Source organism: Merops nubicus, unplaced genomic scaffold, assembly GCF_000691845.1.
Source record: "Merops nubicus isolate BGI_N331 unplaced genomic scaffold, ASM69184v1 scaffold10157, whole genome shotgun sequence".
Taxonomy (NCBI): Eukaryota; Metazoa; Chordata; class Aves; order Coraciiformes; family Meropidae; genus Merops; species Merops nubicus.
Genome location: NW_008622268.1, coordinates 7,053 through 18,100, shown reverse-complemented (window position 1 = coordinate 18,100; position 11,048 = coordinate 7,053). Strand labels below are relative to the sequence as shown.

The 11,048-nt window shown below is 45.4% G+C and overlaps 2 protein-coding genes across 3 annotated transcripts in view; one reads left to right on the top strand and one right to left on the bottom strand.

Moving 5' to 3' along the window:
- Window positions 1–1,146: 1,146 nt before the first annotated feature.
- TTPAL (tocopherol (alpha) transfer protein-like) lies at window positions 1,147–5,575 on the top strand. Of its 2 annotated transcripts, none has more exons than XM_008944723.1 (4): window positions 1,147–1,592; window positions 2,299–2,492; window positions 4,289–4,399; window positions 5,131–5,575. In XM_008944723.1, the coding sequence occupies exons 1-4, from the start codon at window positions 1,154–1,156 to the stop codon at window positions 5,404–5,406; spliced, it is 1,020 nt and encodes a 339-aa protein (XP_008942971.1). In that variant the 5' UTR covers window positions 1,147–1,153; the 3' UTR covers window positions 5,407–5,575. The 2 variants fall into 2 exon arrangements, with proteins under 2 accessions (XP_008942971.1, XP_008942973.1); XM_008944725.1 differs by having other exon boundaries at window positions 1,154–1,592; window positions 2,299–2,390; window positions 5,131–5,406.
- A 4,502-nt stretch (window positions 5,576–10,077) lies between these two features.
- The window catches only part of LOC103777183 (serine incorporator 3-like), a 7,942-nt gene continuing 6,971 nt past the window's right edge, over window positions 10,078–11,048 (bottom strand). The window contains exons 8-9 of the mRNA XM_008944726.1: window positions 10,906–11,043; window positions 10,078–10,240 (exon numbers count right to left, since the gene is read on the bottom strand). Of these exons, the coding sequence (XP_008942974.1) occupies window positions 10,102–10,240; window positions 10,906–11,043 (277 nt within the window). The 3' untranslated portion in view covers window positions 10,078–10,101. The remainder of the gene's footprint in view (window positions 10,241–10,905; window positions 11,044–11,048) is intronic.

Genomic DNA, 11,048 nt, shown 5'->3' with positions numbered 1-11,048 from the left:
GGGCTGTTGGGGGTGTCTGTGGGGACTTCTTGCCCCTGTGCCTACCCCGGAGCAGTGGCCGGGCTCAGCGTCTGCCCCACTGCCCGCAGGCAGATGGGCACCCAGGCTGTCAAGGCAGGGGCAAGGACTGGAGTCCTGCAGAGCCCAGGCTGTAACGAGGTGAAGCACGTCCCTTTCCCGAGGAGGCTGAGGCAGGTGTGGCAGGAGCGAGCTGTTCAGATGTCTGTCACTGCAGGAGGAAGGTGGTTGTGTGAGACGGGCGTTGTTCTGACAGGCCATTCCTCTGTATCACCCAAGAGTGGTCAGCGTGCTGTGAGTGACTCTGAACTGCAGCAGCTCAGGAAATCAAGGCATAATTTTCCCTTTCAGTCCCAGCTCGAGCTACAGGCAGTACACCAGGCCTGTCACTGTATAATTTTGCACTCATCTCTATCCACTTGCTACTGATTTGGAAATTCAGCTTCTAGTTCAGCAATACTGGCAGCACATTGAAGACTAGACCAAGCCTGCCTTAACACCCATGCAGCACTGGCATGAGAGCTGTCATTTGCTTACCTGCTCATCCAATCCAAGAACTGTGGCTGCTTCTTATTCCTCAATGTCACTCATCCCAAATTGCTCAAAACATTTGCCTGTGCAGACGTGCTGACTGATGTGTGCATTTGCCAGAGAAGTTAATTAAAACTCTCAAGTGTCTGGGCTCAGCTAGGAGAGTTTCTCAGAGCAGGGTGTCATTTGACCAAATGTCAGAATCCTGTCTGACTGGGATGCATTTACTTTGCTTTCATTTCCAATTGGACATAGGAGATAAATGTTAAGGCAAATTAAGTTCTGTGTTTTGCAATGAAGTTGTGAAATTCTGGTTTGCTGTGTGTGTTTGTTTGTTTTTAATTTGGTTAGGTTTCATCCAAGGTAGTTTTCTCCTCACTCTGCAGGATAAAGAGATTAGAGAAACCTGCACTTTCTAATCCTAGGAGGAGAGTGAAAATGTTTAAACTGTGCTTCTGGCTGTAGCATTGGTTCTTGGAAGGGCAGACTCCTCGGGTGGGGAACCGAGGGACACGGGACATGGGAAGCATGTGAAGCCATACATTAGTCCGTGGGGATGTTTGTCACCTGTAGCACTTGTTTTTCGACAGCTTCCTGCTGCATCATGTCAGGAGACAGCGACTGCACCAGGACGAGTCCGTCGGCAGGGTCTCCGTCGGACAGCGAGCCCCTGCCCGATCGCCCCAAGTACGTGTGCTCCCTGTCTGCTGAGCTGGTCACCAAGGCGCGGGAGGAGCTGCAGGAGAAGCCCGAGTGGCGGCTCCGGGACGTGCAGGCGCTGCGGGACATGGTGTGCAAGGACTACCCCTCCCTGGGCACCTGCCTGGACGATGCCTTTTTGCTGAGGTTCCTCCGAGCCAGGAAGTTCGATTACGATCGGGCGCTGCAGCTCCTGGTGAACTACCACACCTGCAGGAGGAGCTGGCCCGAGGTCTTCAGCGACCTGAAGCCGTCTGCCATCAGGCCGGTGCTGGAGTCCGGCTTTGTCACCGTGCTGCCGCGCCGGGACCCGCAGGGGCGCCACGTCGTCTGCATCCGACCAGGTACTGCAGTGCCCGAGCGGCTCTGCGCTGCCTCTTCGGGGCGTGGCTGGGCCAGAAATCCCTTTCCAGCTCTCCTGTGGGCAGGGGTTGCTCACGCAGGGTACGTGGGTCCTCTGAAACTGGAACAGGTCCCTTGTGAAGGGGCACGTTTGTCCTTGGGCAGTGTTAGACCAGCACCTCCTCCTGCAGTTACGTCCCAGGGAAGCTGCAGGGGGCCAGGCTGGTGAAATACTAGGTGATGCAAGAAAAATTAACGGGTAGTAACTCAATTTGGAACAGGGCTGCTGGCCTGTGTTTGGAAGCTTGTAATTTGTTTTGTCAGTAAGTGGAGAGAGGAGCCTGTGGCTTTGACTCCCATGGAAACGACCGGGGCCTTCCCTGTGCTTTTGATGCTGCCAGGCTTGCCATAAATTTATCTTCTTTCATTCTCCTCTTTTCCATTTACCTGCTTTCTTTCTGAGCTGAAACTGCTTCTATTAAGCTGTGCTGGGTGGAGAATGGGTTTCTTAAAACCATTGCCTTTGCTCCCTGAAGTAAACATGAGTTGCCATTTATCTCTTGTTTAAGAAGGGCTGCTCTGAACTAGGATGGTGGCTATTAAAGACTAACTTTTAAGAGTCCAGGAAAATAGAAAATCAGTTTTTGGAATGTGTATTGTTAGCTTCTATTTCCTCTCCAACTTACCATCCCTGTCTTGTAACCTCAGACAGATGGACACCCAGTAATTATCCGATTACTGAGAACATTCGTGCCATATACTTAACGTTAGAAAAACTCATTCAGTCCGAAGAGACCCAGGTGAATGGAATTGTAATCCTGGCAGACTACAAAGGAGTCAGCTTATCTAAGGCGTCTCATTTTGGTCCTTTTGTAGCCAAAAAAGTGATTGGAATTCTTCAGGTAAGACCTGAACTGGTGGGAAAATAAGCTTGTGCATTGTAAATGACTGCTGCTGTGTCTAGGGTTCTTGACTGTGTCACCAGAAGCATCTTGGCTTTTACTACCAGAGTTAAAACATGTCTCTGCCCAACCAGTTTCTCACACCCTTGCCAACTTACCTCACTTGCCCTTTTTTTTGTGATCCCTAAAGCGAAATTTGCATTAGAAAAACGTTGAGTTGGAATGGAGAAAACTAGTTCTGCTAGGCAAGGGTAAGGAAGAGAGAGAGCAGAGGGTGGCAGTTAGAGAGGAGGCACCCACTGGCCTGGGTGCTGAGGAGTGCCTTGGTATTTAAATGGCTCCTGTCAGCCAAGATGGAGCTGACCACTGAGCAAGTGCAAGTTCAAGCACTGCTGGAAGAATTCTGCAGAGGACTTTTGAAAGGGTGTGATTTGAGGAAGGTTTCCATCCACTCCCTGAAGGAAGAGAGGCTGCTTCAGCATGAGGGGCTGCAACAGAGAGTCATAAGAAGGATTTCTGACTAGATGTTAGGAAGGAAAAGGGTGGAGAGCAAATCAGAGCAAGGGTGTAAGTACAAGGGAGCTGTACAGAACAGGAAGGTGAAAGGAGAGAGGAGTAATCTGGCCAAAGGGGCAGGAAGGTTTGGCAGTTTTACCTGATGCTGAGCCACACTGTCTGGAGTGAGATGAAAACTGCTCCTGAACAGGTTCATTTGCTCTTACTCTGTCTGGTTATGTTCTTTATATCTTTGGGGGATAAGGAAGAATAGGGGGAATCAGAGGAGTCTGTGGAGGTGAGACTAGTGACTTTATGACTGCCTGTGTAAGAACTTGCTCCTTTAAACCATGATCTAAAGAGGCCATTTAGTTGTCTGAGCCCATGTTTAATTTGCACAAATAAAGTGGTGGGTGTCCTGCTGTTATTGCTGGAAGTTGTCCTCAGAATGAAAGCTGAACTCAGTGAAGGACATAAAGGTGTGGGTGATACATACACGTGCTGCATCTCCTGTAGAGATGAGCTAATTCACTCACCACCTTACCTGCCTTTCACTCCGAGCACCCACTGCTTGCTTTGTATGTGTAGAGCTGGTTATTAGAGAAAGAAACTTCACTGGGGCACAAGGCCTTAACTGATCATGAGCTTCTGCCTTGGAAAAATGTTTCTGGGAATAAATTTCTCCAGCAGAAATCATACAAATGTTGTTTTAAACTTCTGTAGGAGACACTGTGGGTTCTGTTGGCAGCAGAGCCTCTTTGGCTTTTGCAGTTAGCATGACAAAATAGGTTGAATGGCAGAAAAATAGTGATAGTAGATTTCTTCTTTATATAAAAACACATTTGTGTATGTGTTTATATACATTGGGCTCCAAATCTGGTAGTTGGACACAGCATCAGAAGGAGGCTGCTCTGGCTCCGAGCACGGAGCACTCCTCAGCAGAGGGTCAGCACTTTGTAACTGCACCCTTACCAGGCTGGGGGTACCCAGGGGCCCTGCTGACCTCAGTGCTGTTGTCAGGGGAGATGGAGAGCAACATAAGAAATGAAGATTTGCTGGCAGCAATACATTTCTCAATGCAAGGTGTTCTTGTCTCTTGACTTTATGCTCACAGATTTCATCCTAAAGCTGTTCCCTATTACATTGTGCCTTTCTGTTGACATCCTGGTTTGTGTTGGTACTTCAGCTAGAAGTTTGGGAGCCACTGGGTTGTGCTGGCAGTCAGTCTCGGGAGATTTTAAAGAGAAGATGATGACAAATGTTATTTAAACTGCATTATAAAAATATTCTTTACCCTTCAGGATGGATTCCCCATTCGAATAAAAGCTGTTAACATAATAAACGAGCCTCGTATATTCAAAGGCATTTTTGCAATCATCAAGCCTTTTCTGAAGGAAAAGATAGCAAACCGGGTAAGGATTTGTGTCTGTAATGTTACTGTAATGTTTGGAAGTTCCTTGCTCAGCCACTGCAAGTAAAAACTGTTGAAAAACTTCACAGCTAGAAAAACACTGGTGTCATTTACTTGATCTAACCGGTCCTTTCTGCTTTAATCTTTAAAAATATGCCCATTGGGGAAATTCTTCATCATGAAAGGGAAGCTTTGAAGAATTCAATATTGCACAACATTAATACAGAACTTTAGTGCGTATGCTGTGCATTCAGGACATTAATTCCATCCCTGGGGTTTTATTATTTTGGCAAGTAACACTTGGTTTATGAGGTGTTGTCACAGGAAATCTGTGTTCCCACTTCCTTGCTCTTCTCCCTTACGCAAGGCACGAGTATTTCTGCTGTAGCTCTGGGTGCAGTTGCAGAGGATGATGTGGTGTTCCACAAGGATAAGTACTTCCAGTCCCATGGACGAACTTTGGGATGACCTGAATTTGGAACCTCAGCACAGGCTTGCAAGTGTCAAGTCCCTCTTCCTGGGATTTAAGCTGCACTAAGCTTGGATCATCTCAAGGCTTCTTTCACTGGTGTGTCTAACTGCACCTGCCCAGTGTTGTAGGTTGCCTATAAAGCCATCACTTCTAAAATTTGCTCTTTAGCTTAAAATAAACTTGTTAGCTGACTGCTTCAGTCGCTTGCTGTACAGTGTTTGCCACATACTATTACAGCTGTCTTTTGCTTTCTCCTTCAGTTTTTTCTTCACGGCTGTGATCTGAATTCCCTTCATCAGAACATTCCCCCGGTGATCCTGCCGGAAGAGTACGGTGGTACTGCAGGGAAGCTGGACATCTCTGCATGGAATGAGCTGCTGCTTGCCTCCGAGGAGGACTTCCTGCATGACTTCTCACCGCTGGTTCTGCCCTGTGACAGCTCTCCCCACGACCTGCTAGTGAGTGGGGATGCTGATGAAAAGCAGTGTGATGATTCTCTGCGAGGCATGAAAGCTCAGCTCTATTACTGTTACTAACGAAGCAGGGCAGGGAAGTTTTCCAGCACAGTTAAGATCTGTTCTGATAGGTGATGTTGTGAACTCTGCCTTACTCCTAAACCTGCAGTTTAGGAACAGACCGCCGAGGCACTTTACACTGTAGAACCAAAGGAAGCTGAAGAGGGCACAGTGGGGGCAGGGCAGAGTTCAGGGAGGATAAAGGCAAAGAGCACACTTAGGTAGAATACTTGAGTCTCATCAGCCTCTCATGAATGATGTAAACTGGCCTGTTCTTTCCAATGACAAAGAAAAAATATTGCAGGATGGTAAGCTTGATAGTTTCTTATCCCCTCCCCACACAGATGAGAAGTGACAACAATGATTTAATAGCTTTGTGACCATCTGTTCCTTTCCTTCTGCAAACACTGGTAATCCAAGGCAAGAAAATGGCTTTTGAACCCTGCAAAATGTAGTTCTGTCAGTGAAGATTGCTTAAAAACACAAAAGTCTAACTCTACCTGTCCTCTAGCGCTTGGTTCAGGTTCTGAGTGGGCATTTCTGAAGTATCTCTATGGATATTTAGCTCAAATTAATACAGAGCAAACCTTTCTTGTCCATGACTAGCAGTACAGAGATCATCTCTGAAAGTTCCTCACACTAGGAGGAATTACAACTGGTGGGTTAACTACTACAACAAGGCTTATCATAAACAGATGCAATCTTCATTTTCAGAAAACAGAGGCTTTTCTGATCAAGTGCTAAGGTGTTTGATTAGGCAAGAGCTTCAAATACTAAGGTTCAGAACCAAATAAGAAAAAGCTACATCAGGCACCTCCCCACACTCAAGTTGTTCTTTTCTTCAGCTGATTGTAATGAGGAATTGGGCAAGCAAATCATACACAGAGTTTGTTAAGGAGGCTTTGTAGCAGTTGTTAGGCAATACTTGAGACAGCAAGGTGCTGCTTTAGCTTGTTCCTTTGGGCAGAATTTGAGTTTACGTCTGCAAAACCAAATGCAGACAGGCTATTGGAAAGCACATTCTTAAATTTCCTGATATTGTAGCATTTTGTTCACTGTGCTTGTTGGCTCTTTTGTGCAATGTTACAACTTTGTTGACATCTTTTGTCTTTAGTTGTCATGTTCCTGTATGAAGTTAGACTTTAATCACCTCTGTAATATTTACCTGTAGCCTCTATGCCTGTGCTTCTAGGACTTTGTCTAGAGACAGAACCAAGACTCTGATGTCAAATCAGGGTAAGGTAACCATGTCTAAATAAGCTGTTCCCACTCCCCTAGTTCAATCTGCTCAATGGTCTTGAATTAGGACTTAACTCTCAGCACACTCTTTGCACGTTTTTCTTCACTGTAATGGTGTGGAGATGGGAAACCTCACTCAGACCAGGAAAGCACACCCAGTTACTTCAGGGTGAAATATTTCACTATTGGTGAAAAAGAACATTCCTTCTAATTGGAGACTTACCTCTAGAGCACTTCCTCTGGTTGAAATCTTTTACTTAGTGCCAAGTGTGACTGCAGGTTGAGGATTTCAGACATTCATTTTTCAAAGTGCCAAACTTTTGAATGTCTTGTCTTCCTCTCTGTCCCCCTACAGCCTGGTTGCCCTGCCAAGAGGAGGCTCCTATACCAGTGTAATGACCTCCTGACCTGGCAGCAGACCTCACCCTGGAGCTGGGGGGTGGTAGATGCCATACCTGTCATCCGAGCGTTCTAAACGGAGATTGGGGGTGAAGGGGTAAACCATGACACTTTTGGCTGGGTGGCAGTTCAAAATTTGTGGGGGCAATGAACTCATTGCTCAAACTGTTTAAGATTAAAGGTGGGAAGAGATTAATTTTCCTCACTGGAAGCATCTGATTTTTCTTACCTTCTTAAGTCAACTCCTAACTCCTCTTTGACAGCTGTTACCTTTAGCATGGGGGGTAAAAAGAACTTTCTTTTTCATCTCCTTAAAATAAGGTAAAAGGGTACCACTGGCCACTTGCTTATTTCTGAACCAGCATGTGCTGCCTCTTTCACAAAGATCAGTTCAGTTCAGTTCTTTGAGCCACTCAGCAACAGCAGCACACAGAGCTGGGACTTAGAAAAGTAACTGGCTGCCCACACTGTTTGACTTCCAGAGCAGAGTGTTGGGGTTTTTTTGTGCCTCTTAATTCCAGCCACAATGTGCAATGTAGAACTGAAAAATGAAAATAGAATGGACCACTTTTCCTAGAGGTGAAGGCTTGACTGGTATTTGATATCTTCCCTTAATTGTGCCACAGGGTTTGTAGGGGTGATATTTTGACTGTTAACCCATAAGAACAGCTACTTTGATCCCTTTATGTAATAACTAGAGAGGGAGGTTGAATATTCAAAACTCAATTTAGTGTCTTTCAAAAAGAAAAAAAATCTGGTGGTGTTCAGCAGAAGGCTGAGGAGCCTCTACAGAAACCAACTGCCTTTGTCAGGCTTCTTATTCGTTTGTATGCCTTCAATAGTAGGCAAACTAGGTCCATCTCTCCCTCCCCTTTTCTCCTCTGATCACAGAGAAACTAAGAGTAAAGCATATGATTTAAACATGATAAGGCTACATTATCAATACTGAAACCAGCCTGTGTTATGCCTCTAGAACTTCCTTTTCTTAAAGCTGGGCAGTTACATCAGGATGCTTGAAATAAGCCAAGCTGACCTGTATGAAGCATCTAACTGTTGCTTCTAATTTTCTCTTTCTTGGCTTTAGAACTCAAGCCAGACAGAGCTGCAGCTTTACTGAGCTGTATCTAACCCTTTTTAGGCTGGTATCTAGTGCTTGGCTTCTCTTACAGAAACCAAGCACAGCTCTCTTATGTGCCTGAGTCTGAGCTGAGACTGCTCTTTGAGCTTTAGCATTTACTAGCAAAGAAATCAGTCCGTTGCCAAAATTTCTCATGTCAGCAGCTGGAAAATAAACACATGCTTTAAGAAGGGAGTCTCCTTATCTGCAAGTAGAATAGATAGGAAAAGTTTACAGGTCAGGGTGGTTGTGGTTTGGTTGGTTTGTTGTTGTTGTTTTTTTTTTTTTACAGCACTAAAACCAATCTGTTCTTTTTTTCCACCTGAAACCACTTTGTTTCCAGAGGTTACATGTCTTGCCCAGTACATAATCCATCCCTGCCAAATCCAGCAGGTAGTGGGGAGATGCTCACACTGCACTGGGCAGCTGCAGCTTTGCCCATGAAGTGGGGCAGAAGGTAGCTGCATACTGTACATAGAAGTACTTGAATTTATACTCTTGGAAAGGGATCTTACGAACCCTGAGGTATTTTCAGGAATTAGCTGTTGTATTGTTTTTGTTAAGTCTCATTGTGGCATGAGTTAATCCTAGTGTTAATCAAATTAATAATTTTGCCTTCTGTTATACATGGGCCTAGAGGTGTTGGGTGGTTAAGTGTACATCTTATTTTGACAAAATTTATTTTTATATTGCATTTTATATAATGGAGTGGTCAAAATGTGTAATTTTATGATGCATGACTGGGTAATTAAACACATAACAGCTGCTAATTTGATATTTTAACTGGTTTTGCCTTGTGTCATCTTGGGGTATTTTATTTTAAAAGTCAATAGCAACATACACTTAGTTCCACACTGAACACACGGTTGCAACCAAGTCTAATTGCCACAGCCTCACATCAGAGAAAGGTGTTGCTGTCTACTGCAGGACTGAATTTCACTTGCACAGCTAAACCTGAGCAGCTTGAAGGAACTGGATTTGACATCCAGAGAGTCACATGGAAGATGCTGTTTGTTTCAAAAGAAATGTCTTAGGAGTATTTGCTGCATGGAGAGAACATCCAGCCGGAGACTGCAGCAGCTAATCAGCATGTTAATTGCCACAGGTAGTATTTTGCCCTGGAGAATAACAGCTGCTTCTCAGCAGAGCCAGAGCAGTTTCAGTAGTTAGTCTGCTTTATTCAAATGCGTTTACAGTGCAAATGTCAATAATAATCTTTTCATGTACATTACTTTTGTAAGCATATTACAAGTGGAATCAATCAAAAGCTCTATTTGTCCACCATAAAGTTGTTTAAGGTAGTCATACACTTACCACTCGATATTTGGCAAACACACTAAAAAAGAAGTTACCGTAGAATTTGCCTCCTAGAAGGGGCAAGTTTGTTCTTAAAAGAAGTTGCAGTTTACCAGATTTTCAACCTCAAAGTTCTGATCTTTTGGTGAGAAATAAGGGGGGTGTTTTTTGCCACAACACAGGAAGGTAAGTATCATTTTAATACACTTTTGCTTTAAATAAGCTTTTGCAGTGGAATGTAGAAATCAAGCAGCATAGCTTACACTTCCAGGAACAGAAGCATTAGCATAGTAGTGCATTATGCTGAATATAATTGTTCTTTAAAATATATTACTTCATATTTAGCTAAAGTGTTACTTCTATTCAGTAGAAGGGTCGTGGCTATTGGACAGAACAGACGTTTTGGTTTGTGCTTGGGCAGCACAGCTGCAGTGAATTTTTAAACTGCAGTACTAAGATAACCATGACTGAAGGTTAATAACAGATAACTGATAATAACTTTGATCCTGCATCAAGCATTACGCAGTATGTAACTTTCTACCCACCTGCACGTTAATATCAACATAAGAAACAGTAACATAGTGTTAACTAGAGCAATATATGAGCATTTTGGCTTTCAGCAAAAAAAACTCCCCACTTTTGGAAGCTCAGAGAGGTGCAGCAGTTTAACTGAAGTCCCTGTTAGTAAGGACGACAGGAGCCACTAAGGTCCACAGGTAGAGGAGGAGACAAACCCAGCTGGAGCTCATCTTCACCCACACGGCCGGCCACTTACTTGTCATTGTTTTAAAATCAGCATCAGGGCTAAAAAGTAAAGAAGGCAATTAATAGACGTAGGAGGCACCATCCACTGATCCCCGCTATGGATCTGAAGTTCAGACAATGCAAGAGCCTTCTGGGGAGCACAGTGCAACTCAACCACCAATATTCCTGTGGCTCCTTCATAAACCCCTTGTTCTTGGAGCCAAGTTTTCAAGATCGACGGGCTCATGTATGTTATGTGCCACTCCTGGAGGAACTACCTCCTGCTGGCTGCTGCCCTGTACGTGTGTGTGCTCATTCATACAGCCTTCTGCAGCAGCCCTGCAGAAAACAGCTGTAAGCTGTGGCAGCAGAGGAAATGCCCACGTGCTCCCAGCAGACCTAGGAAATCATTATCCCTGTGTAAGTGGCATGTACGGCTGTCCCTGAACACCTTCCTCATGGTGAAGAGCCAGTAACATTAGGCTGGCCTCTGACAAACTTCCCAGGAGGTCACCTTAGACCAGTTTCACACGTGTCCTTCCTCCCAGCCTTCCTGCCCTCGCCGTGGTGAGGCAGTCCCCTGGGGCTGCAGCTGCTGATGCTGCCTTCTCACAGCTTGAGTCAGCAACGGAGAAGTGAGAGGGCACAAGCCCCGCGCACCTGGCACAGGGGCAGCACCTGAAGCAGCTGGGCACAGGGAACCCCTGGCTTTCTGCCTCGCTTACCTGTACCAGTTGGTGAGCGTCATCATGATGTAGAGGGCGGCGAGGCAGAGCATGAAGTGGAAGAAGGTGTAGCTGTACTGCACGCCGTCCCTCTCGTTGTCGGCGACGCGGCGCACGTCCCCGTCCTCGGCCGCGCCCGGCGC

Excerpts from the sequence above, each read along its gene's own strand:
- TTPAL (XM_008944723.1), top strand. The coding sequence starts at position 1,154 with ATGTCAGGAGACAGCGACTGCACCAGGACGAGTCCGTCGGCAGGGTCT. Across the intron at positions 1,593-2,298 it reads CGTCGTCTGCATCCGACCAG|ACAGATGGACACCCAGTAAT; the intron begins GTACTGCAGTGC and ends TTGTAACCTCAG. Across the intron at positions 2,493-4,288 it reads AAGTGATTGGAATTCTTCAG|GATGGATTCCCCATTCGAAT; the intron begins GTAAGACCTGAA and ends TTTACCCTTCAG.